Raw genomic sequence first — 22705 nt, 5'->3', positions numbered from 1 at the left:
TCAGGCTCCCTGATGAGGGAGAATAGATTGCTTGTAGTTCCTCCAGGGGCCAATTGGAAGAGGTGCTCAACGTTGACATTATGTGAGAGTTATAGCTTTTAAGAAAGCGTAGTATATTTGGCCAAAAAAAAAAAAAAGTTTAGTATATCTAGCCTATAGGAAAAGAAAAGTTATTTGTATTGCCCACAATGATATAAAAAGGAAAAAATATATATATATATAATTGATTTTATCATGTATTTTCCTGGTCTTGCCCTTTTAACTTAAATACTGACCTGTATTTGGACCAACTTTTGTTCATCGGTGTGCAAGACAGTATACAATACCATGATTGAATATGTAATATACAATTTGAACCGTAATTGTGTTGGTTGGCAATTACTACAATTCTTATTTCACCCCCTGCTGTTTTTTTCTTTTTGGGGTTCCATTCCTTTCCAAATTTTACTATTCCTTTTTTTTGGGGCCACAAATTTTACTATACCTTAACGTTGGCAATTTCCACTCCAAATTTTATTTCCTCTCCTATCTTTTTTTATTTTATTCCTTTCTGAATTTTTAAAAAAATTTTAAAAAAATTTAAAGAAAATTTTAATCTTCTAATGGACGATATAACTGCTTAATAAATATTTTGAAGATTTGTATTTTCAGTAGATAACGAGATATTTTTTTAACTTTGTACTTGGGACTGCAAATTTTCTCTTTTAACTCTTGGCAAGATTCCCATAACATTTTTCGATGTAATAAAAAAGAAAATAAAACAGTACCAACCACCGGAAGACTAGGCTTATTCGATGATAACGTGCCAACCAAACTCGTTTTCTTCAGTGGTGTTATCGGTCAAATTGTCAATCATGTGGGCTAGTACTGTGGTAAATCTTCTCTTCTAGACTAGTTGGCTGGTTCTGTCTTTTTGTTGTCAATGTGGAGTTTGAAGAGGTCAAACAGAATTTTGGGATACAGAGATCGTTAAGAAACTTCCCCTCCGTACCCATTCTCCAGCGAAGTCACCAAGTCCACAACTCCGCACCCAAACTCAAAAGTCGCCTTCACCCAATACAACTTGACTGGTATACACCTATTGGGAAGATTTAGGGAGACTTCCTTTTATATAGTCTAACAATTGAAAACAAGAAGAAAATAGAAACAATCACAGCACAGTCGATCTTTCATTGGAAATTATTTCCCTATTTTTACTTGCCCCAATATAACAAATCCTCAAATGGCAGAATCAGCTTTTTCAGAATTCGCAATGACTCCCCATTGTGGGGTAGCCTCTAGAGCAATTGAAAATGGAAACAAGACATCCCTATTTCCATAAATTTCAATTCCGTCATTTTGATCTGTAATTAGGTCAATGACAAAAACACACACAGAAGTTCTCAATCAATCATAATTTGTATCATTTTTCTAATAAAAATGGAGTTTACTCACCTATACTAGGTCTTAACTCTATTAGAGAGAACATAAAATAAAATTAGTTGAAATACTTATGATAGGACAATAATAATATTGGAGAAGAAGAGCAGAAACTAATGTATGCGGGCCCGCGGAGACTGCCTTACGTGATGGAAGGGCGTATATGATGAACAGACGCTTTGTGGCTGTTTTCGCAGAAATTGTCCAAGGCTAATCCGCGTTTAAACCATCGTTTACATTTGTATGCATCTAGAGACTTGGCTCTTAAGCAAAGTCCACAAAACACATTTATAAAACACGTAAGCAAGAAAGAAGCTGCAAGTACTCATAAAAAGTCGCACAGTCACCATTTCATTCATCGTCGTCATTTCATAAAGCAGCAAACGATCCAGGACTCGTTTGTTGTGTTGTGTCTGCAAGGCTGCCAAGAGAGAAGGCAATAATATCAAATTATCAATATGGGGAGAAAGCTTGATGCTTTGCTTGGAAGGACCAACAAAACCTCCAAGTTGAAGCCACTTGTCAGTCTCGCTCTCTCTCGCGTTGCCGTTCTCAAAAACCAGCGTCAGGTCAGGTGCTCCCAGTCTCGCTCTGATGTCGTCCAGCTCCTCCAACTCGGTCACCATGAACGAGCTCTTCTTCGCGTAAGATTATCTTCATTCTCTTAATTAACTTCATCAAATCTTTTTCTTATTACTTGTCTCATTAATTTATCAGATTGAGACTTAATTTTCTGATGTTTCATTTATTGTAATTGGCAGGTGGAGCAAGTGATTAAGGAGCAGAATATGTTGGATGTGCTCGTCATGATAGAAGGTTATTGCAACCTCTTGATCGAAAGAGTTCACCTCATTGAACAAGAAAGGTCTGTAATTGAATATATTCACATTTCATTGCGTTTTTGGTGTATTCATAATCATACAAGACTCAGAAGAATCAATCCATATATGGTTTGTTTTGTATAATACTACAGAATGTGCCCTGATGAACTGAAGGAGGCAACCACCAGTCTGCTTTATGCGGCTTCAAGATGCGGGGATTTCCCAGAGCTTCAAGAGATTCGTACTCTTCTCACCGCTCGTTTTGGCAAGGAATTCGCTGCTCGTGCCATTGAAGTTCGCAACCATTGTGGAGTCAACCTTACCGTATGTATTTATTTTGTTTGGAAATTCTTCAGTAGCAGTCAATTTAGATGCAAAACTCACCTTTGTCTAAACAGAAATCCGTATGAGTTTGTCTCTCCCATCAAATATCGTTAACGCCATCAAATCTGACTTAAAAGAGGTCTTCTTCTTTTTCATTCCCCCATGAAAAGAAATAGGAAAAGTCTCTCACTGCTTTTGATACATTTCTCATTTTATTATGTGATGTTATTATTAATGTTAGCATATTTTGTGTGGATGTCTTGGGTTTCTGTAGATGATGCAAAAACTGTCAACTAGGATGCCACCCTTGGAGAGCAGAATGAAGGTGCTCAAAGAAATTGCTTCAGAGAATTGCATTACTCTGGAGCTGGAGGAAACTTCTTCTTCTGTTGCCACTGAGGTATGTAACTCAAAAGAAAAACAGGAATTATGAGAGGAATACAACTAGTATGATTTTCTTTTAAGCTTTGACCGATATTAATGGCATGTGGGTAATTGTCTGATTGCTATGTGTGATCAATACAGGATAAGTTGGATGCAAACAAGCAGCAAAACCAGCCTGCACCAAACCCATTGGCCAGTTCAAGTGGCTCGGGATCAGCGGATAATTTGCAGGCGTTCCGAGAAGAGACAGAAAAAGATGATAGGTTCTCAGGGAGAAAATATAAGGATGTAGCTGATGCTGCTCAAGCAGCTTTTGAGTCTGCAGCTTATGCAGCTGCAGCTGCAAGAGCAGCAGTGGAACTGTCTAGATCTGAATCTCATGATCCTGATGATCATAGTAGTCCTGGTAGTAAACGAGGAAAGTCATCTGACAGATATGAGCCCTCGAAAACTAAATTTGAATCACAGGACGAGCAAATCACCATCCAAAATCGGGCTAAAGAATTGAAGAGGTCAAAGTCTTCTTCAAGTTCAGATTCAGAAAGAGGTACATTCAAGGCAACTCCATTATCCTCAAATTCCATAGGTCAGGCCAATCCTTCTGGTAAGGATATAGTTTTTGATGAGAGTGACAATGAGATGGACAATGAAAAAAGTTCCATGCCCCCATATCATAAGCAAATTCCATCAAGGTTTCAATCTGGGCTGAAGGTGGAGTCAGGGCTTGAATACTCTGCAGCACATGCTGCTGGAGGATCTAGAATGCAAAGCCCACCGCGATTAAACCTAGAGAAGGGACCATTCTCTCTGAGGACTAGACGGGTGCGTGGGTTCTGAGAAGCATGGGTCTTGTTTGTTATCTGCTTTTAAGTTTTGTTAGTTGTGCTAATAAATATGTGTCCTCTATAGGTTTGCTTGTTTATTTCTTCTCTCTCTCATATTTTCTGGAAATATAAACTAGTGTGATAATTTTGAAGCGTCAGTACTTTTCAGTTCTATTGTAGTCTAGAAATTGAATTGGAAATGTAAGTCAGTGTGATAATTTTTGAAGCGTCCTCTTCGACACCCTAGAATTAGAGTTTTCGGCATAAATACAACCCCAACAGATTCGTTTAAAAGAATTTTTGACACCCTAGAAATTTCCAGGGAATGTATGCAGAGGCTCAATTCCTGAAACTATCTTCATTGTCATCAATGCATATATCCATTTCCACCAAAACATATGGGCAAACTTTGTAATAAAGTAAAGCATAATCACATGTTCAGGACAGGTTCTCTTACACAAACTGGCTCATAAGTGATAAATCATTGCAAGTATAAGAGATTAGTCTCTTCAGCATAGCATGACAGCAGAAACATGGTGCCTTATGCTAGAAAGTAGACACTACAACTTGTGTCGAAACCCCATAGAGCTGGATAAATTGATGCATATTTATCATTCATAAAGGGTTCAGTGTGTAACATCAGTAAATGGTGGATTAACTAACTGGGATACAGAAGCTTAAATTTTAATCTCCAGAGCATGCAGAATATACATACATTTGAAGCATATTATCCTTTGGTAAGAAACTCATTTCTAAATCTTTGACTATGTATGACTTCACCAGAAAAAGTCACTGGCCTCTAGGCCGCTTCTTTCCATGTTGCAGCAGGTCACTAAATGACTGCAAACTCACACCAACATCTTCATCATACTCGAGCCCTAGCTCCTCCTGCAATAACATAAAAAGACAATTTACAACCACACCATAGCAGAATCCATAAGCTCACAAGAAGAAGATCCATATGGGCAAACCTTAAATTCCTTGACATCTTTAGGTGAGTTCTCAGTAATAGTATCCCATAGATCTTTGAAGATCCTCTTACGCTTTCTCCACTGACTTATTTTCTCCGAGAACATTTGCTCAATTGCCTTGCGATCTTCTGGCTTCACCAAGGTAACTCCTCCACGCAAAATTTCCAATTTGTCCTCCATTCCCTTAACCTAATACAAATTCAAAACTCCACAGATTCAGCCACAACCTCTTTTCTCAGACACATCTTTAGACCTAATGCAAATTCAAACATATCCAATTCACTTACCTCCTTTCTCAGTTTGGCTTCTTTGTCCCTTATCTGTTCCAGAGTCAAATTTGACTGCAAGGTTTTGATTTCTGCAGGAGCAGCACATCATGATAATTCAAATTCAGCAGGCATAGTCAAATTTAGGATTAAAAAGACCAAATACCATGACTGTAAGATAGGATACAGAATTCAAGAGAATGGGTACCTCCCTCAACCTCGTTAATCGCCTTCTTTTGTTCAGCCAACTGTTCTTGCAGTTTTGTGTTTTCTTCCTTCATCTGGTTAAGCTCCTCAGGGTTTGGAATGTCGAATTGGTCTTGCCGAGCAAGGTATATCTTCTGCTTACCATACTCCTTGAACGAAATCCGCCCACTATCAGCAAGAGTATCCAGGGCTTTTTGTATGGCTGCCTTTTTGAGGTTGAATTTTTGCAGCGCATCAGCCACATTTTGAGAATTCAGTGGCCTATTTTGCTGGATAAACATACATGAGTGTAACTCAACATTAGTGAGGCCAGAACTTGCGTGCTGAGTCTTCTGTTTGTTTCCCTAGAAAATATCTATACAGAGATCTTGTTTTGCGTTTCTCATGGAAAACAAGAGCGAAAGGAAACAAAAGCAAAAATGTAAGTCTAAGAACTTCCTCCACTCACTGCTTTCTATTAAAATTTTAGTGAAACAGAGGCAAACAACAACAACAAAGAGTAAATTTATCATAATTGGCTAGTGGAGGAAGCTCAAATAAGCTTGATTCGATTTTCTCACCTCCCAAACAGCCAAAAAAACGAAAGGGGAAATTTACTTTCCGACAATAAAGAAAAAAGGATTCGATTCAACATAAAAGCAGATTATAATCGAAGAAATGAGAGTAACAAGAACTAAACGCACAGGATTAATCAGAAGAAATATGAGTTTACCTCATTCACGTAGTTGAGCACAATCGCTGCAATGTTTCACAAACCAAAGCAACAAAACGTTTAACGCTCAGTAGAAAAAACCACATCGAAAATCTTATGAACTAAAATAAAATAAGCTTTCCAGAATTCGATTACCTTCTGTATTATCGGATTTGGGAGCCATTAATCGGAATCTGCACGAAAAATGGCGGGAAAAAGTTTCTCAGAGCTTCTGCTTGCGCTTTGAAGTGGAACGAGAACAACGCCTTCCCTCGAATAAGAGCTTCCTCCCAAAAACGGCATCGTTTACTCGATTAAATTATCGTCCCCGATTCTTTGGTTGGACAAATTTACCCCTGCATCAAAACCAAAATTACGTAAACGACAAATCCATGACTTGGTGGTGAGAGCAAAGCCACGCAATGCCCGTTTCATTCTCAGAAAGGATGACCACCATCAGTACAACAGCTCACAAACTAACAATGGGATTCCTTTCCAAAACGGCATCGTTTGCAGCATCTCAGCCTCTGCTCTGCACCAACTGCTCCATTCTTTCAACCAATCCCTCCTTCAGTTCCCACCCCAAGACCCAATGGCGCAGAGCAAGTCCGGTTTTGGCAGCATTGGAAGCCCAAACATGGCCTTCACAATCACTCAGAACGCCCAGAAGGGACTCTAAATTGAAGCCATTTGTGTGCCACTTGGCTCGTCGAAAACCCACCACCATTATCCAACAGGAGGATGATAACTCACAGCGACTGCTTCAGATTATTCTGTGGGTTGCTGAGGGAGTCTACATTTTGTGGCTTTTTCTTCTTCCTTATGCTCCTGTATGTAAATGTAACCCTTATTTCTTACTTGGGTTTTCTTTTTTACTTGAGCAACAGTTGCATACTAGCTTTTGTATGTATATTCTTGGCTGCTGAAGATTTTGCTTTTGCTTGTCATATTACAACAGGGAGATCCAGTGTGGGCTATAAGCTCGGATACAGTGAATTCTCTTGTGGACCTCTCTCTGAATTTCTTCTTTATCTTGCCTTTTATCAACTCTGGTATGCTCAATCGACTGGGTCACTATCTCTCTTATTAGTTCTGTTAATTTTCTGAGTTCTGCTCCACTGGACTAGTAGTAGTAAATTCTTATAAATTCTGTTGTTGATGGTTTCTGCAATTAACTTTTTGGCAGAGTAGTTGGTATTGATTTGATTGATGCCCCTGTTCTTCACCCGGTAAGAATTGTCATATCAAGTAAATTTGGTTTTTTCTACCAATTCTTTCCATTTTGCATCTCTTTGACATAGTCACACTGGCCAATTTGCTTCCTTTTTTTTTTTTTTGGTTCTTTTCGAAAGTAGATGTCTGAAGGCCTATTCAATTTTGTCATTGGGTGGACCTTCATGTTTGCACCTTTGCTGTTCACGGATCGTAAGAGAGACAGATACAAGGGGTCTCTAGACGTCTTATGGGGCTTTCAGATGTTCCTTACAAACAGTATGCTTTCTTCCAAACTCTCATCTTTGAGGATTGAGTGAGTGTTGGACTAGCTTAACCGTGTAGGTCACAAGTTTAACTATATTATTCCCTTAAATGTAGAGTCAGATAAAAAATAGATTAAAAAATATACATAGAGGATGATCTCTTGTCCCAGACTATATAACATAACTATTGGAATGATCTGTACATAGAGGAATGTTCTCTTGATTAAGAGTTTGATAACATAACATCCTAGACTATATATATTCCAACCTATTGGTTCTATTTTCCTTGGGCCAAGAAAGACCTAAAAAATATGTCATTGTACATATGGTAGATCGTTTCTTTTCTCAATGCATGTGAACATCCTTGCAGGATTAAAAAACAAATTCACCATATGAGGCTGCTGTTATTTCCTCAATATTTATTAATGTATCATTCAAATTTTACTTTGTAATGGGCATGTTTTAGAGTCCAGTTACATTTTCTATCAACCAGACTATTGTTGTATATGTGATGTGAACAGCATTTTTGATACCTTACATGGCTATTCGGCTGAATGTGGCTGAGCTGGACTACACTCCAAGCAAGCGCTCACAGCTTGGGACTGTGATGACCAATGGTGCTCCCATCGTTGGACTCGTTGGTGGAGTCATTTGTCTGATATCTGCTTGGTGGGCTCTTTTTGGCCGCATGGATGCCAACTTTGGGAGCATTTCAGACAGATGGGAGTTCTTGATCAGTTACCTAGGATCAGAGAGGCTGGCTTATGCATTCATTTGGGATATATGTCTTTACACTGTCTTCCAGCCTTGGTTGATAGGTGATAATCTTCAAAATGTTCAGAGAAGCAAGATTGGTATTGTAAACTATCTTAGATTTGTGCCAGTGGTTGGCTTGGTTGCGTACCTTGTTTGTTTGAATCTTGATGAGGAACTGTAGCTACACATATTAGTTATCATTTACATTAATAACAATACAGCTCACTGATTTTGCAGCGGATATGCTCTTTTCTCCCTTTTCCCTCTTATTGTTAATTGACGTTGAACAAACCAAGCTTTATTTAGAGGACCATTAGTGGGGAAATCACTGCACAATGTCTCTTACAAACTACACATGCATATGCTTTAAAATGAAGATTTTTTCTTCTGAATTCTGGGAAAACTGTGAATGTCTGCCTGTAACTTTATTGTATTTCAAGAGCAACATAAATGAAGTTTCCTCTCCATTGAGTAAAGTCTATCAGACTGATACTAATGAAATAATTTTGACCAGAGGCAGCCTCACTTTCCTGTGGACCTGTACCCAGATGGCCATGTATCTGATGCTCCAAAGAAAAGGGAAATATTTGATCTCCCAACTCCATTTAGATTAGTCCTTGGCAAATCTGAAGGGCTCTTTTGCTTTTAAGATTCTGAAAATGGGATCTTCTGTGATTATGATCTAAATAACCAAATATTATGGTCCGATTATTTTGATTCAGTGTGAAATCCAGAAGATGAAGACCCATATAAAAAAAATTCAAGGTTATGATTCATATTTTCCCTCAAATTTTGGAGCCGCTGCCTCATGATTCACGTACACTGAGCACAGGGAACAGTGGAGAGAGAGAGAGAGAGAGAGATGTATGAACAGATATATCTCTCTCTCTTATCACCTTTTATTATATGGAAGTGGATCCTCTACCAGAGCACAGGGAACAGTGGAGAGAGAGAGAGAGAGAGAGAGAGATGTATGAACAGATATATCTCTCTCTCTTATCACCTTTTATTATATGGAAGTGGATCCTCTACCAGTTTTTTGTCTGCCAGACTATACAAGACTTCTCAGTGAACAAACCCTTCTTCCTTCCCTCTGCCATGGCTGCCGGCAAATTCAAGAGGATGAACAAACCCAGATGCTAAAACTATCGACTTGTCGAACATTTTGAAGACTTTGAAAGAAATTAAACCCAGAAAGTATCAACTACCAAAGAAGATTAATTGGTCAATTACGACCATTGAATAAGTTTGGGAAGAGAATCTATTAAGTTCTTAAACAATTTTTAAATGGGAATCAACACTGGAGGATCAAAAAACAAAAACAAGAAGATAATGGAAGACTAAATGAACATAAAATGAAGTCCTCTGCCAATCTGCCATGGATGATCAGAAATAATCAATGTCGCACTTGGTACATAGTAGATAATGTTTGGCAGAAATTCAATGGATTCTTGAGGAGAGAGTCAAATTGTTCATTGAGAGGAAAGGAATGAATGATTGCCGGCTGTCAAGTTGTTCTTTCTCTTGAATCAGGAACCCTTGGATCTCAATCTGGGGAAGAAGGTGGTGCAGGAAAGGCCAAAATAGTGCAGAATCTACTACCAAGTCTTTCCATCTACTATCAAGTAAATTTGGTTGATAGTTGATAATCTTCAAAATGTTCAGAGAAGCAAAATTATATTCTGAACTGTCTTAGATTTTTGTCGGTGGTTGGCTTAGTTGCATACCTTGTAGTTGTTTGTTTGAATCTTGATGAGGAACTGACTGTAGTTACACATGCATATTGGTTATCACTTATCAAAAACATTAATAACAATACAGCTCACTGATATTGCAGTGGATGATAGCTTTGCATCTTAGGCAGCAACATGAAGCTCTTTTCCCCTGAGGAATAAATCATTAGCATTCACTTTTTCTTTTTGATCAATATCATTAGCATTCACTTTGAAGTAAATGTATGTCTGTAACTTTATTATATTTCAAGAGCAACATGAAGTTTCCTCTCCATTGAGTAAAGGCCAAAATTGTACTACAACATGAACATGAAGTTTCCTCTATTCATCCCACGAAAAACACACACACACACACACATAGACAAGGGATGGAAGTTTCCTCTCCATTGAGTAAAGGCTATCAGACCAACAATTTCAACAAATGCTAGGTTGAAATCTTTTTTACTAGAGGCAGCCTTATGCTAGCTAGTCCTATAGTCCTGGCTGTCTTCTTCCCAAAAATCTCTTTCCTGTGGACCTGTTCTCAGATGGCCATGTGTCCAATGCTCCATAGAACAGGGAAAATAATTTAGTCTCTCACTCCGTTTAGACTAGGCCTTGGAAAATCTGAAGAGTTCCTTTACTATTAAAATATTGAAAGTGGGATCTTCTGTGATTTATGATATAAATATTATTATGTGATTATTTTGATTGTGTGAAGTCCAGAAGATGGGGACCCAACAAAATAAAAATTCAAGCTCATGATTCACAATTTCCCCCAAATTCATGCTTGCTGAAGCAGAGGGAACAGTGGAACACAATTGGAGGGCCCAGAGACATTTTCAAGCAGAAACAGTGAAACACAATAGCTTTCTTCCAAAGCAAAGCAAAGCAAGATATAAGATTGAAACAATAAGGTGAACTGCCACTTTCTTGGACTTGATGTGAGCATTTGTGGTACAAAAACTCACTTTTGCAGTGGGAATTGGCTAAAAAGTTGGCAGCAATGATGGCATTTATGCTATTCATAACTTCATACCCTTACCAACTTAGGAATTTAAGTGTGTGTCTGCCATAGTTGATTGATAATTTTTACTTTTAGCCATGTGATACTGCATGTGCTTTTGAATGAAAGAAAAGTACTTTAGCTCAACCTGTCCATTAATATCCATAAGACTACTGATACAGCATATTCAGTGGAAAATTATTATAGCCCTAAGATTTTGACGGCCGCTAATACTTGTTTTAACTCATGCTCAATCATCAGACATAAGTGGGCTCTGGCGTACATATCAAGTCATCAGTTGTGTTTATTTTCCTATCATTTTAGTTTCCAAGAAACTTGCATAACTTTCTGTCGTTAATAGTTTTGCATGCATTTTGTGGTACTCTGTAGATTTGGCTGTTGAGGCAAAGAAGGAACTCTCACTCAGGCATAATTTTTCTGTAAAGACCATGGAAAAGCCGTTTTTGGGAAGCTTCAAAGAAGAGTGTGAAGCTGAAACAGAAAGCTGCAGATACATGTGTTTCAATTTGATGGGCAAAAAGATCATGAATTTTTTGAAAGATTTACTAGATTTTGCTGGTGAAGCATGGGAAATGGGTCGCTCTGATCCAAGAAAATTCATCTTTGCAATAAAAATGGGACTGGCATTGTCCATTGTTTCCTTGCTCATATTCTGGAAAAAATCCTATCACGATATTGGTCAGTACTCAATCTGGGCTATCCTCACAGTCATTGTGATGTTCGAATTCAGCATAGGTACCAGCCTCAAGACCCTTTAAACTATATTTGAGTTCAATTTATGCTATTGTTTTGACTGCATATTAATTCATCTTTCTTGCAGGTGGGACTTTCATTAAAGGATTTAATCGTGGGTTGGGAACATTGTTTGCTGGAATACTTGCCTTCTGCTTTGCTGAGCTATCTTTGCTTGCTGGAAAATGGGAGGAAGTAGTTATTGTCATAAGCATTTTTATCGTTGGTTTGTACTAGTATTTGCCAACTAAAATCATAGTCAATTTTGATTTTCAGTTTTGCCCACTTTTCTAACTCTGCTTCTGTTTGTGATGGCTAGGATCTTTTGCATCTTACTTGAAGCTGTTCCCAACAATGAAACCTTATGAATACGGCTTTCGAGTTTTCATATTGACATACTGTATCCTCATGGTTGCTGGGAATAGGACAAGGGAATACAATGAAGCTGTTGCAACTCGATTAGTGCTTATTGCAATGGGAGCTGCTGTTTGTTTGGTTGTTAACATTTGCATATACCCCATATGGTCAGGAGAGGATCTACATAACTTGGTGGTGAAGAATTTCAAGGATGTTGCTGCTTCATTAGAAGGTACATTCCTTGGCGACACTTGTTGTGTAACCTTGCTGTTTTTTGCTCTATTGTGATGCAGCGTAACACGCAATTAAAATAGATTAGGGAAAACCAGCGTTAACCCTAAAAAAGAATCTGGAATCCACCAGAGAAATGAGAGAAATCTCAAGGTTTTCTGATTGAAAATAATAAAACTGAATGTTACAAACAGTCAAAAAGGTTGTTTAAATATGTTCAGAACCCTAGACGTTCGAAATTCAAAACGGAAATAAAAATGAAAATAAAGTGCAATTTAGGAAACTTATTCAAAAACACTAAATTGCTTATTTGAAGCCCTAAACGAAGGAATTTGGCCAAAATAGGCCCTCCGAATCGGTATATCATGGGCCCATTTCTGACACTGGGCCGGGCTGAAGCTTGTTTCTTTTTTTGGCCTTCTGGCGGTCGAGTTGTTGCATGAACCGTTCTGCCATTTGTTCTACATCATATTGGTACTTGCATATGCTTATTTTTCCAACTTTGTTGCATAGGCTGTGTTAATGGGTACCTGAAATGTGTTGAATATGAGAGGTTTCCATCAAAGATTCGTACATACCAAGCTGCAGATGATCCACGGTACAAGGGCTACAGATCAGTGGTGGAATCTACAAGCCAAGAAGATACTCTGGTATGATTAGTTTCTCTAATTAAGTGCTGATTATTATAATTATATTGTTGAACAAGAACAATTGGGTTTGATTTACAAGTGCAGATGGGGTTTGCAATTTGGGAGCCACCTCATGGTCGTTACAGAATGTTCAATTATCCTTGGAAAAATTATGTCAAAGTAAGTGGTGCACTGAGGCACTGTGCACCTATGGTCATGGCGCTACATGGATGCATTCTATCCAAAATACAGGTAAGTATGTTTTGCATGCTGCTGAAAAAATACGGTATGGAATGAAATTGCCAAGAAGTTGCAGAAAGAATACAGGCATTGTCAGTTGCATTATTAAGCTTGTGCTTTTGTACATGCAGGCCCCAGCAGAAAAGAGACAGGTCTTTCGAACTGAGCTCCAGCGAGTTGGAACAGAAGGTGCCAAAGTTTTAAGAAAGCTAGGGGAAAAAGTCGAGAAGATGGAGAAATTAGACCCCGGAGACATACTTAAAGATGTTCATGAGGCAGCTGAACAGTTACAGAAGAAGATTGACCAAAGATCATACCTCCTGGTCAATTCAGAGAGTTGGGAAATTGGAAGACGGCCTAAAGAACTAGAAGACCCTGAAAATGTTTTGGATTCTAAGGTTGATGATGATAATATGCAGTTGAGAATTAAGTCCTTGAGTGAAACTGTGCTTGACCTGAGGTCTGTTACACCAACATGGACACCACAAAGTGCTTCCTCAGAAAATGTGTTTAGGAATCAAACACATTGGCCCTTGCCACTTTCATTTAATGCCGATGGAGTCGGTAAGGAAGATGATTGCAGAACATATGGAAGTGCAAGTGCTTTGTCCTTGGCCACGTTTGCTTCGCTTTTGATAGAATTTGTTGCCAGGCTTCAAAATGTGGTTGACTCATTCCAAGAACTTGGTGAGAAAGCAAAGTTTAGTGAGTGTGTTCTAACTTCTAACTACACCGCCTACAAAATTACAAATAAGAAATCTGGGCTTTGGCCCTGGCAGTGGTAGATTTGGTATTCCATAATGAGAACTTGCTTAGAATTAAAAGGTGGATTTAGTAGATTTGACTCTGAACACCATGATCTGCTATGAAGGTTTTGCATGCTTTATATAGCAGTTGGTAAGAAGTAATTAAGAAAGGTGAATTTGGTGTATTAATATTTTTCTTTTATTTTGGACATGATTTTTTGTTGCAACTTGGGAGGAGAATTGTGTTTTACCTACGGTCAGGCCCGTCAGGGCACCCCATTATGAAAACTAATTAAGCGATAAAATAATATCAGTTAAGCAAGATGTGTAAAAGGGGAAAACTAGGTAAGGACAACTATGGAGAAGCGTCCGACTGATCCATACTCTCGATCACCAAAACCAAAATCCCCCATCGTTGTATAAAAAACATCGATCAATTAAGAAGAAGTGTCACTCTCTTGGACTTGGTGTGAACATTTGTGGTAATAAACTTACAACAACAAGCTCACTGTTGCAGTGGGATTTGGCTAAAAGGTTGGTAACAATGTGACATATCATACCATTACCAAGTTAGCTCTGCCTGCCACAGTTGATGCTCATCTCCGAGGGACAAGAAAAACTTTTATATCGCTATTACAGTGACGTGTTATCATAATTGTGAAAAAAGAAAGAATTAGTTTCAAATTTTAATATTCCAAAACTTTCTCTTACATAGTTACATGTATCATAATACTGTGTCACTATAATATAAATTGAAAAAAATCTTGAATAGATATGAATAGAAGGCGCAAATTTTACCAATTGCTCTGACATATGTGAATTTACCATCTGCAAAAACCGATAGCACTTGGGGCCACACGTTATTTACTCACTCCTGTAGCCGTTTTTTTTGTCTTTGTTGGACAGTAAGGGCAGCCAATCTCTATATCCATCGATTGCAATCTCTATATCCATCGATTGCAGAGAGAGCTTTTACAGGACTGTCAATATATATCCATCCGATTGCAACAGTGAACCAATTGTATTTACAACATAGGATAGTAAAGTAGAGAAAAATGTGCATAACAGGTGTATACATCCACCTTTTCATAATTAATGGTCACATGACTAGTTTGTAAATACATGTTATGAGAAAGAATATATGCACTCGTTACATATAAATTTTCCTCTAACAAAATATGCTTTTGAATGAAAAAAAAAATACTTTAGCTAAACTTGTCCGTTAATACCCATAAGACTACATATAGTGCATATTTAGTGTACTTTAGCCCTAAGATTTTGACGGCTACTAATACTACATAAACTCATGTTGAAATATAAGTGTGAATGATTATTTGGTCTAGTAGATCGTTCTTAATCTCTATTTTTCGAAAGTCCTAGTTCAGTTCTCAAAGAGGACAGTTGATTAATAAATAAAATGGATTTTTTCGATTTTGGAATATAAACTTTGGCCCTTACCACTTAGGCACCCAAACTTTTATTTAGTTCTAATTTGGTATAGAATGTGACTTCACTCATATAGTCATATCCAAAGTCATTGGGATAAGGACTTTGAGAAAAAAATAATCAAACATAAGGGCCCTCTACTAGTACATATCAAGTCACCAGTCGTTTTATTGTGTTCTCATTTTAGTTTGCCAAAACTTGCATAACTTTCAGTCACTAATTAGATTTGCATGCATTTTGTGGTACTCTGTAGATTTGGTTGTTGGAGCAAAGAAGAGGAAGCCAGAGCAGGTTCAAAGAACAAAATCTCACTTGGGCATAATTTCTCTGTAAAGAGTATGGAAAAGCCGCTTCTGAGAAGCTTCAAGGAAAATGAGCATGGAGCAGAAACAGAAAGCTGCAGATATATGTGTTTCAATTTGATGAGCAAAAAGATGATGAAGTTTTTGAAAGATTTACTATATTTTCTTGGTGAAGCATGGGAAATGGGTCGTTCTGATCCAAGAAAATTCATCTTTGCAATAAAAATGGGACTGGCATTGTCCATTGTTTCCTTGCTCATATTCTGGAAAAAATCCTATCACGATATTGGTCAGTACTCAATCTGGGCTATCCTCACAGTCATTGTGATGTTCGAATTCAGCATAGGTACCAGCCTCAAGACCCTTTAAACTATATTTGAGTTCAATTTATGCTATTGTTTTGACTGCATATTAATTCATCTTTCTTGCAGGTGGGACTTTCATTAAAGGATTTAATCGTGGGTTGGGAACATTGTTTGCTGGAATACTTGCCTTCTGCTTTGCTGAGCTATCTTTGCTTGCTGGAAAATGGGAGGAAGTAGTTATTGTCATAAGCATTTTTATCGTTGGTTTGTACTAGTATTTGCCAACTAAAATCATAGTCAATTTTGATTTTCAATTTTGCCCACTTTTCTAACTCTGCTTCTGTTTGTGATGGCTAGGATCTTTTGCATCCTACTTGAAGCTGTTCCCAACAATGAAGCCTTATGAATACGGCTTTCGAGTTTTCATATTGACATACTGTATCCTCATGGTTGCTGGAAACAGGACAAGGGAATACAATGAAGCTGTTGCAACTCGATTAGTGCTTATTGCAGTGGGTGCTGCTGTATGTTTGCTTGTAAATATATGCATATACCCCATATGGTCAGGAGAGGATCTGCATAACTTGGTGGTGAAGAATTTCAATGGAGTTGCTGTCTCATTAGAAGGTACATTACTTGGTGAAGCTTCTGCATATTCTTATTTTGCTCTACTGCTACTTACATATGCTTATTTTTCCAATTTTTTTGCTTAGGCTGTGTTAATGGTTACTTGAAATGTGTTGAATATGAGAGGATTCCATCAAAGATTCTTACATACCAAGCTGCAGATGATCCACTGTACAAGGGATATAGATCGGTGGTGGAATCTACTAGCCAAGAGGAAACTCTGGTATGATTAATTTCTCCAATTATGTGCTATTCATAATTACATTGTTGAACAAGAATAATTGGGTTTGATTTACAAGTGTAGTTGGGCTTTGCAATTTGGGAACCACCTCATGGTCGTTACAGAATGTTCAATTATCCTTGGAAAAATTATGTCAACGTAAGTGGTGCACTGAGGCACTGCGCACTTATGGTCATGGCGCTACATGGATGCATTCTATCCGAAATACAGGTGAGTATGTTTTGCATGCTGCTGAAAATGTACGGTATGGAGAGAAATTGCCAAGAAGTTGCAGAAAGAAAACATGCATTGTCTATTAGATATATGCGTACTGTATACAGCAGTTTCCTTTAGACTCTGAAATTTACATTACTAAGCTTGTGATTTTTGTACATGCAGGCCCCAGCACAAAAGAGACAGGTCTTTCATAGTGAGCTCCGGCGGGTTGGAGCAGAAGGTGCCAAAGTTTTAAGAGAGCTTGGGAAAAAGGTAGAGAAGATGGAAAAATTAGACCCCGGAGACATACTTAAAGATGTGCATGAGGCAGCGGAGCAGTTACAGAAAAAGATTGACCAAAGATCATATCTACTGGTCAATTCAGAGAGTTGGGAAATCGGAAGACGGCCTAAAGAACTAGTACTAGAAGACCCAGATTCTAAGGTTGATGATGATAATATGCAGTTGAGATTTAAGTCCTTGAGTGAAACTGTGCTTGACCTGAGGTATGTTACAGCAGCATGGACACCACAAAGTGCTTCCTCAGAAGATGTGTTTAGGAATCAAACACATTGGCCCTTGCCACTTTATTGCAGAACATATGAAAGTGCAAGTGCTTTGTCCTTGGCCACTTTTGCTTCGCTTCTGATAGAATTTGTTGCGAGGCTTCAAAATGTGGTTGCCTCATTCCAAGAACTTGGTGAGAAAGCAGAGTTTAGAGAGTGTGTTCTGACTACAGCGCCTACAAAGAAGGAATCTGGGATTTGGCCCTGGCAGTGGTAAAGTTGGTATTTCATAATGAAAACTTCCTTAGGATTGAATGGGAGATTTGGTAGATTTGGCCAGCAGACAAGAAACAGAATAAGGAACTATAAGTCCACGTATAACATGTTAACTTTATTTATATATATATATATATATATATTTTGGCTAGATAGGTTTTCTTTTCATACATTTGATTTATAGGTTTAGATAATTCCTTGCATCGGATGTTAGATAACATACCGGACACAACAATTGTCATGCACTGTGAAAAATGAGTCAAAATTTAATCCATTAACAATGAAACTCAGACAGTGTAGGCAGCATTCCCTAACATTTCCAAACCATTCCATCAGAGTTTGAACAGACCATACATGTCCAACTTCTCATCTGATGAACCTATATATCACAACCCACAACTCAGGACTATCTAAGACTTTGAGCGCTTGGATTTCTTTTTCGAAGGTTGTTCTCCAGATTCTGCAAGATATGCTTCTGCATTCACATTCTCAGCCAGTTTTTGTCTTCCATACTCTTTTGCCTTTTTCTGCAAAAGAAAAAGAAATCAAGTCACAAACCCATGTTTTTCTAGAGTGATCATAATGTAACTTTATACTAAGCCTTATAGCAAGTCACAAATTTTGGAATATATAATATAGGGCTCTATTAATAGCAAGCAAATTCCATTATGATAATTCCATTGTTTTGATTACCTTTAGAGACAAGGCCATGGCGGCCAGATCTTTGTTGCTGTCATCTGATTTGGTATCCTCCATTGCAGGCTCCTGATTCAGAAAAAAGAAGATTAAAAATAGTTACTAGTCAGTAAGAGGGAAGTGGGAAGATATAATTTAAAAAGAAAAAATAGCACATTACACCAAACAAAATAGAAATTTTCAGGTGGAACTTAAATGTCCTACCTTGGGAGGAATGAAAGCAGCTTCTCTTTTTCGCTTGTTTTCTGCAGTTTTTTCAGCCTGTTTCTCCTGCCTCTCTTGCCACTTCTTTGCTGATTTCACTTGGTCACTCATAAAGTATTCTCCAGTTTCCAATTGTATGTCGATCTGAAAAGATTATATAACATGCCCATACTATTCACGTATTTTATTTTGATGTTAAAAAATAATCATTAAAAATGAATGAGTGGATAATCACACTTTCAAGTAGAAAGAAAAGCAAGGAAAAATGAAGAAAAGTACATACGAAACAAATCAATAAAACCTCAAAAGATAGAAACTCTGCAATAATTATCTCCCCCACAACAACAATTAAAAAGGTTCTAAAGAAATAGCCTTCATTCAACACAGTGATACCAAAGCAACAGCCAAAATGTATATTATAACCACAATGCAAGTTTGCGGTGAAAAAAAGATTGTTCGTCCAAATTTATTTTCACCTAGAAATGAAGAATATCATAAATGAAAAGAATAGGATCTTAACTATGAATTATAGAAAAATGAAAAAAAAAAAAAAAATTAAGATTGGAGGAGAAGAACAAAGTTCAGGCAAATCATGTTCTAGGTGTCTATAATTAACTGGGTCTATGACAGGGAGTGCTGACATTTTAATATTATCAGGTAGAGAAGAAAACTTGTGACAAAAGTTCTTGCTCAAGATACAACTTAACCAAAATCCTGAAAAATAGCAACATTTCTTCGTTGAAATGAACAAAACTTAATTTTCAAATTTATGCAGAACCTCAGGATGAACAGAAGGACCTAACATGTGAAAGCAGACACATCAGGACATGGAATCCTAGCAAGAAGATCAAACGCATAAGGGTCTAGTAGCAATCACTCACCTTACTAGGTTGTTGAGGAGGCGGGAATGGTGTATATGGTTTCTTCTTTTTACTCTGCTTAAGCTTCTTTTCCTTAACATTTTTCCTGGAGAGAGAATGGGGGATAAAATACTTCAAAAATGAAAAGGGGGATAAAATACTTCTTTTCCCTAACACTTACAGAACACAGATTGAAAATGACAATTATAGGCATGAAAAGAGTTACAGACAAATGCGTAGATGTCATACTTCTTGAATTTTGGAAGAAATCTTTCCCAGTTCTCTTCTGCCAGTGCTGGATCCTTTGCAAGTTCTTTCTTCATTATAAGAATCTACTTATCAAAAGAGGAGGGGGGGGGGGGGGGGGGGAGGGGAGAGAGAGAGAGAGAGAGAGAGAAAAAAAAAAAAAAGGTAAGAGCTATATGTTCGCACATCTTCAAGGGAAAACTGTAACTTCGAAAGGTGAAAAAAAAAATCTTGATACAATCACACAATACAACTATCATCACCTTGATATTATATATAGGATGCATTATGTTCTGCATGCCCTCTTCCACAACATTCCTAACTTGCTTTAATCCTTTAAACGAACCCATTGCAGCAACAGTGTTTCCCTATTCATTTACAAGTAAGTTCAAAGTCATTTATCCATAATGGTCACATCAAATATGATGGCGAGACCAGAAAAAGAAATGTAATATATAACAATCACAATTGCAAGGAACAGTAGCACGTACTTGAATCAGAATATAACAGCCCGTTAGTATTTCAAGCGCCTGCATCCGAATTATATTGCGAAAAATTAGAGAAACGCCACAAAGATTTAAAGATGTGCCTAATGAAACGTATCACCACAGATATTTGCATTGTACTTTTTCTTTTTCATTTTGTTTCGTGAGGGTAGACAGTAAAACATGCTATCTAGATCAGTGTATGCACCTTTAAAGTGGACGAATTGGGGCCAATCAGACGGTTCCGCCGTTTAACAAATCGTTCCTGCATTCAATAGAAGAGATTATCATAAGCTGAAAAGTGGTAGATCTTATTATTAAGGGGGAGGTCCTATTTCTCACCTTATTTCTCACCAAGCTGCTAATCTTGATGATGTCACATTGCATCTCATCATTCAGTACTTTTATTGCCTGAAAACGAAAAATTTAGCACTTGAATCAGAAAATTAATACAAAATAGCTCAATTCATAAATCAATTCCATGAAAAAAATTACTGAAGTTTCCAAGTAAAGAGAAAATTCGGCATAAATATCATATGTTAGAGAATATATAATTGGTCCTGGGCTTTTCATAAGATGTAAATATTCTGACAAAATTTAAAGTATATGATTAATATTGATTCAAAACCAATATTATGGCCTCAAAAGACAAAAAGAATTACAATCAAAGAACAAAAGGAAATACCATAGCAACTACTTCAAACCACTCAAACTTATAGAAAAGCTTATGAGTCACAGATAAGAAAATGATAACAATAATGAATCTGGAATTCGTACCTGAGGAGCAGGAACACTTCTTGACAAGAGTTTGATAAGATCCCTAGCTTTGACAATAATATATGGGTCTCTAGTCTTTCTGGTTGTTGAGACTGTCATGGAACCCTCAACCTAACCGGAATCGGAAATACAAGAATTTAATGGGTACACTGAATTATACAATCATTCTAGAACAAATTGCATAAGGGTCAATAATTCATATCACTAACTCAACACAAGAGTTTGCAAAAACAACATTTACCGTGACGTACCAGATTCAGCTCACATGCAATGCCATACTCTTTTAAAGCAGATTTCACCATTGGCCAGGCTTCTTGCAAATATTTTTCTGCACAAGACAATGCAAGGGCTCATAAGTTAGAAAGTACAATATGACACCCTGCTCATAAAAAACTTCTCAACTTTTCCTATAAAAGTACACATATTTGAACATTATTTTGCAAACAAATATGTTTTACAAACAAATGCTTAATGATAATTATGATCACAACCTCTGTTATTTTCATCTCCTTTGAAAATAATCTCTGGTGTTGCAATTTTATTTTCCATCACAATTTCTAAGCAGCCAAACAAACAAATAAGAAGAAAGAGAAGAGGAAGAGGGGAGGCACCTCTGTATTGGGGGAATAGCGTAGAGAAAGAGGTGACTTCAAGCATGCCAGCTTCATTCCAAGAAGGGTCGAACTTCTCGACCTTCCAGCGGTCAATGTTTGGGTCATCGTCCCAAGGCTTCGGCTTATCGTGCTTGCCCTTGTGCTTCGGCTTCTGCTCGACGTTGCCGTTTTCGTTCTTCTCCATTGTCGCTGTGTTGATTTCGTTTCAGTTTTTGAAACCCTAGACGGCGAGAGGGCGAGACCAGTGTTAAAGGTTTAGAACCGCGGTTTATCCAAACGACCGTTATTTTGCTGGGCTATGCAATTAGCATAGGCATTTGTACTTCGTAGTAAAAAAAAAAAAGTTACTGTTGCAGAATAATATATTTTGTTCAATTTTTGTTAATTTTGTACTTCGTAGTAAAAAAGTTATGCAACACCATAATATATTTTGTTCAATTTTTTATTTATTTTACCATTTATTGAAAAATAATATAAAATTACCTAGATCTATTCAATAGTTATATATCGAAACATTCACCAATGTTCGACAAATAAAAATGATGTTTATGGTGAGTTAACCATATTAGTAGGGGTGATGGCCCACAAGCGGTGAGAGAAATGGTGGTGGCTAAAATTGGGGTGTTGGCGGCGGCGGTGGTGGTGGTGGTGTTGGAAATGGCGGTGATGGTGGTGGTGGCGGTGACGGTGATGGTGATGGTGGTGGTGGTGGTGGTGGTGACGAAGGTGGCGGTGGCGGTCTTGGTGTTGGTGGCGGCAGTGGCAGCGGAGGTGGTGAGGGTGGTGGTGTTAGTGGTGGTGTTAGTGGTGGTGACGTTGGCTACAGTGGTGGTAGTGTCAACATGGTTGACACAACTTATTTTTCTTTTGTAAAAATTGGAATTTTGAAAATGACACCAATTTAGGTGGAATTTAACGTTGGAATTTACAGCCTTCAAATCCCAAGTTTTTTTCCACCTAGAATTTACAAAATTCTGTATTTATTGACCCAAACAAGGAAATTAGAGCATGTAATTTCTTAAATGCTGAGTTTTGTTTAAATTCCGAGTTTCTTTCCTCCATCCAAACACACTATTTGGTGCGTTTGGATGAAGTAGTTTGAAATTACTA

The 22705-nt window shown here is 37.7% G+C and overlaps 6 protein-coding genes across 6 annotated transcripts; 4 read left to right on the top strand and 2 right to left on the bottom strand.

Annotated features, from left to right (window-relative positions):
* The first annotated feature begins 625 nt into the window (after positions 1-625).
* LOC147295426 (Regulator of Vps4 activity in the MVB pathway protein) lies at positions 626-3930 on the top strand. Its single transcript, XM_086232531.1, has 5 exons — positions 626-2063; positions 2181-2284; positions 2393-2564; positions 2839-2964; positions 3090-3930. Exons 1-5 carry the CDS (start codon positions 1878-1880, stop codon positions 3783-3785), a joined length of 1284 nt encoding a protein of 427 aa, XP_086088657.1. The 5' UTR covers positions 626-1877; the 3' UTR covers positions 3786-3930.
* A 202-nt stretch (positions 3931-4132) lies between these two features.
* Positions 4133-6269, bottom strand: AHP2 (Tat-binding protein 1(Tbp-1)-interacting protein (TBPIP)). Its single transcript, XM_086232533.1, has 6 exons — positions 6064-6269; positions 5929-5954; positions 5218-5485; positions 5031-5101; positions 4744-4932; positions 4133-4660 (listed from the first exon to the last, which is right to left on the bottom strand). The coding sequence occupies exons 1-6, from the start codon at positions 6089-6091 to the stop codon at positions 4562-4564; spliced, it is 681 nt and encodes a 226-aa protein (XP_086088659.1). The 5' UTR covers positions 6092-6269; the 3' UTR covers positions 4133-4561.
* A 64-nt stretch (positions 6270-6333) lies between these two features.
* Positions 6334-8397, top strand: LOC147295424 (uncharacterized). The gene is made up of 5 exons (XM_086232532.1): positions 6334-6737; positions 6866-6959; positions 7099-7136; positions 7263-7398; positions 7907-8397. Exons 1-5 carry the CDS (start codon positions 6354-6356, stop codon positions 8320-8322), a joined length of 1068 nt encoding a protein of 355 aa, XP_086088658.1. The 5' UTR covers positions 6334-6353; the 3' UTR covers positions 8323-8397.
* Positions 8398-11255: 2858 nt separating this feature from the next.
* On the top strand, positions 11256-13854 carry LOC147295423 (aluminum-activated malate transporter 9-like). The gene is made up of 6 exons (XM_086231260.1): positions 11256-11615; positions 11701-11838; positions 11932-12201; positions 12714-12850; positions 12935-13081; positions 13201-13854. The coding sequence occupies exons 1-6, from the start codon at positions 11309-11311 to the stop codon at positions 13852-13854; spliced, it is 1653 nt and encodes a 550-aa protein (XP_086087386.1). The 5' UTR covers positions 11256-11308.
* Positions 13855-15599: 1745 nt separating this feature from the next.
* Positions 15600-17714, top strand: LOC147295422 (aluminum-activated malate transporter 9-like). Its single transcript, XM_086231259.1, has 6 exons — positions 15600-15909; positions 15995-16132; positions 16226-16495; positions 16582-16718; positions 16800-16946; positions 17115-17714. The coding sequence occupies exons 1-6, from the start codon at positions 15600-15602 to the stop codon at positions 17712-17714; spliced, it is 1602 nt and encodes a 533-aa protein (XP_086087385.1).
* A 99-nt stretch (positions 17715-17813) lies between these two features.
* On the bottom strand, positions 17814-21863 carry LOC147295421 (RNA-binding KH domain-containing protein). The gene is made up of 12 exons (XM_086232645.1): positions 21593-21863; positions 21233-21309; positions 20982-21092; positions 20547-20615; positions 20413-20469; positions 20211-20249; positions 19983-20087; positions 19723-19805; positions 19495-19579; positions 18614-18757; positions 18407-18478; positions 17814-18240 (listed from the first exon to the last, which is right to left on the bottom strand). The coding sequence occupies exons 1-12, from the start codon at positions 21777-21779 to the stop codon at positions 18124-18126; spliced, it is 1146 nt and encodes a 381-aa protein (XP_086088771.1). The 5' UTR covers positions 21780-21863; the 3' UTR covers positions 17814-18123.
* Positions 21864-22705: the final 842 nt, after the last annotated feature.

Source organism: Dryas octopetala, chromosome 2, assembly GCF_963921425.1.
Source record: "Dryas octopetala chromosome 2, drDryOcto1.1, whole genome shotgun sequence".
Classification (NCBI taxonomy): domain Eukaryota; kingdom Viridiplantae; phylum Streptophyta; class Magnoliopsida; order Rosales; family Rosaceae; genus Dryas; species Dryas octopetala.
This window is presented reverse-complemented; position numbering and strand designations above follow the sequence as displayed.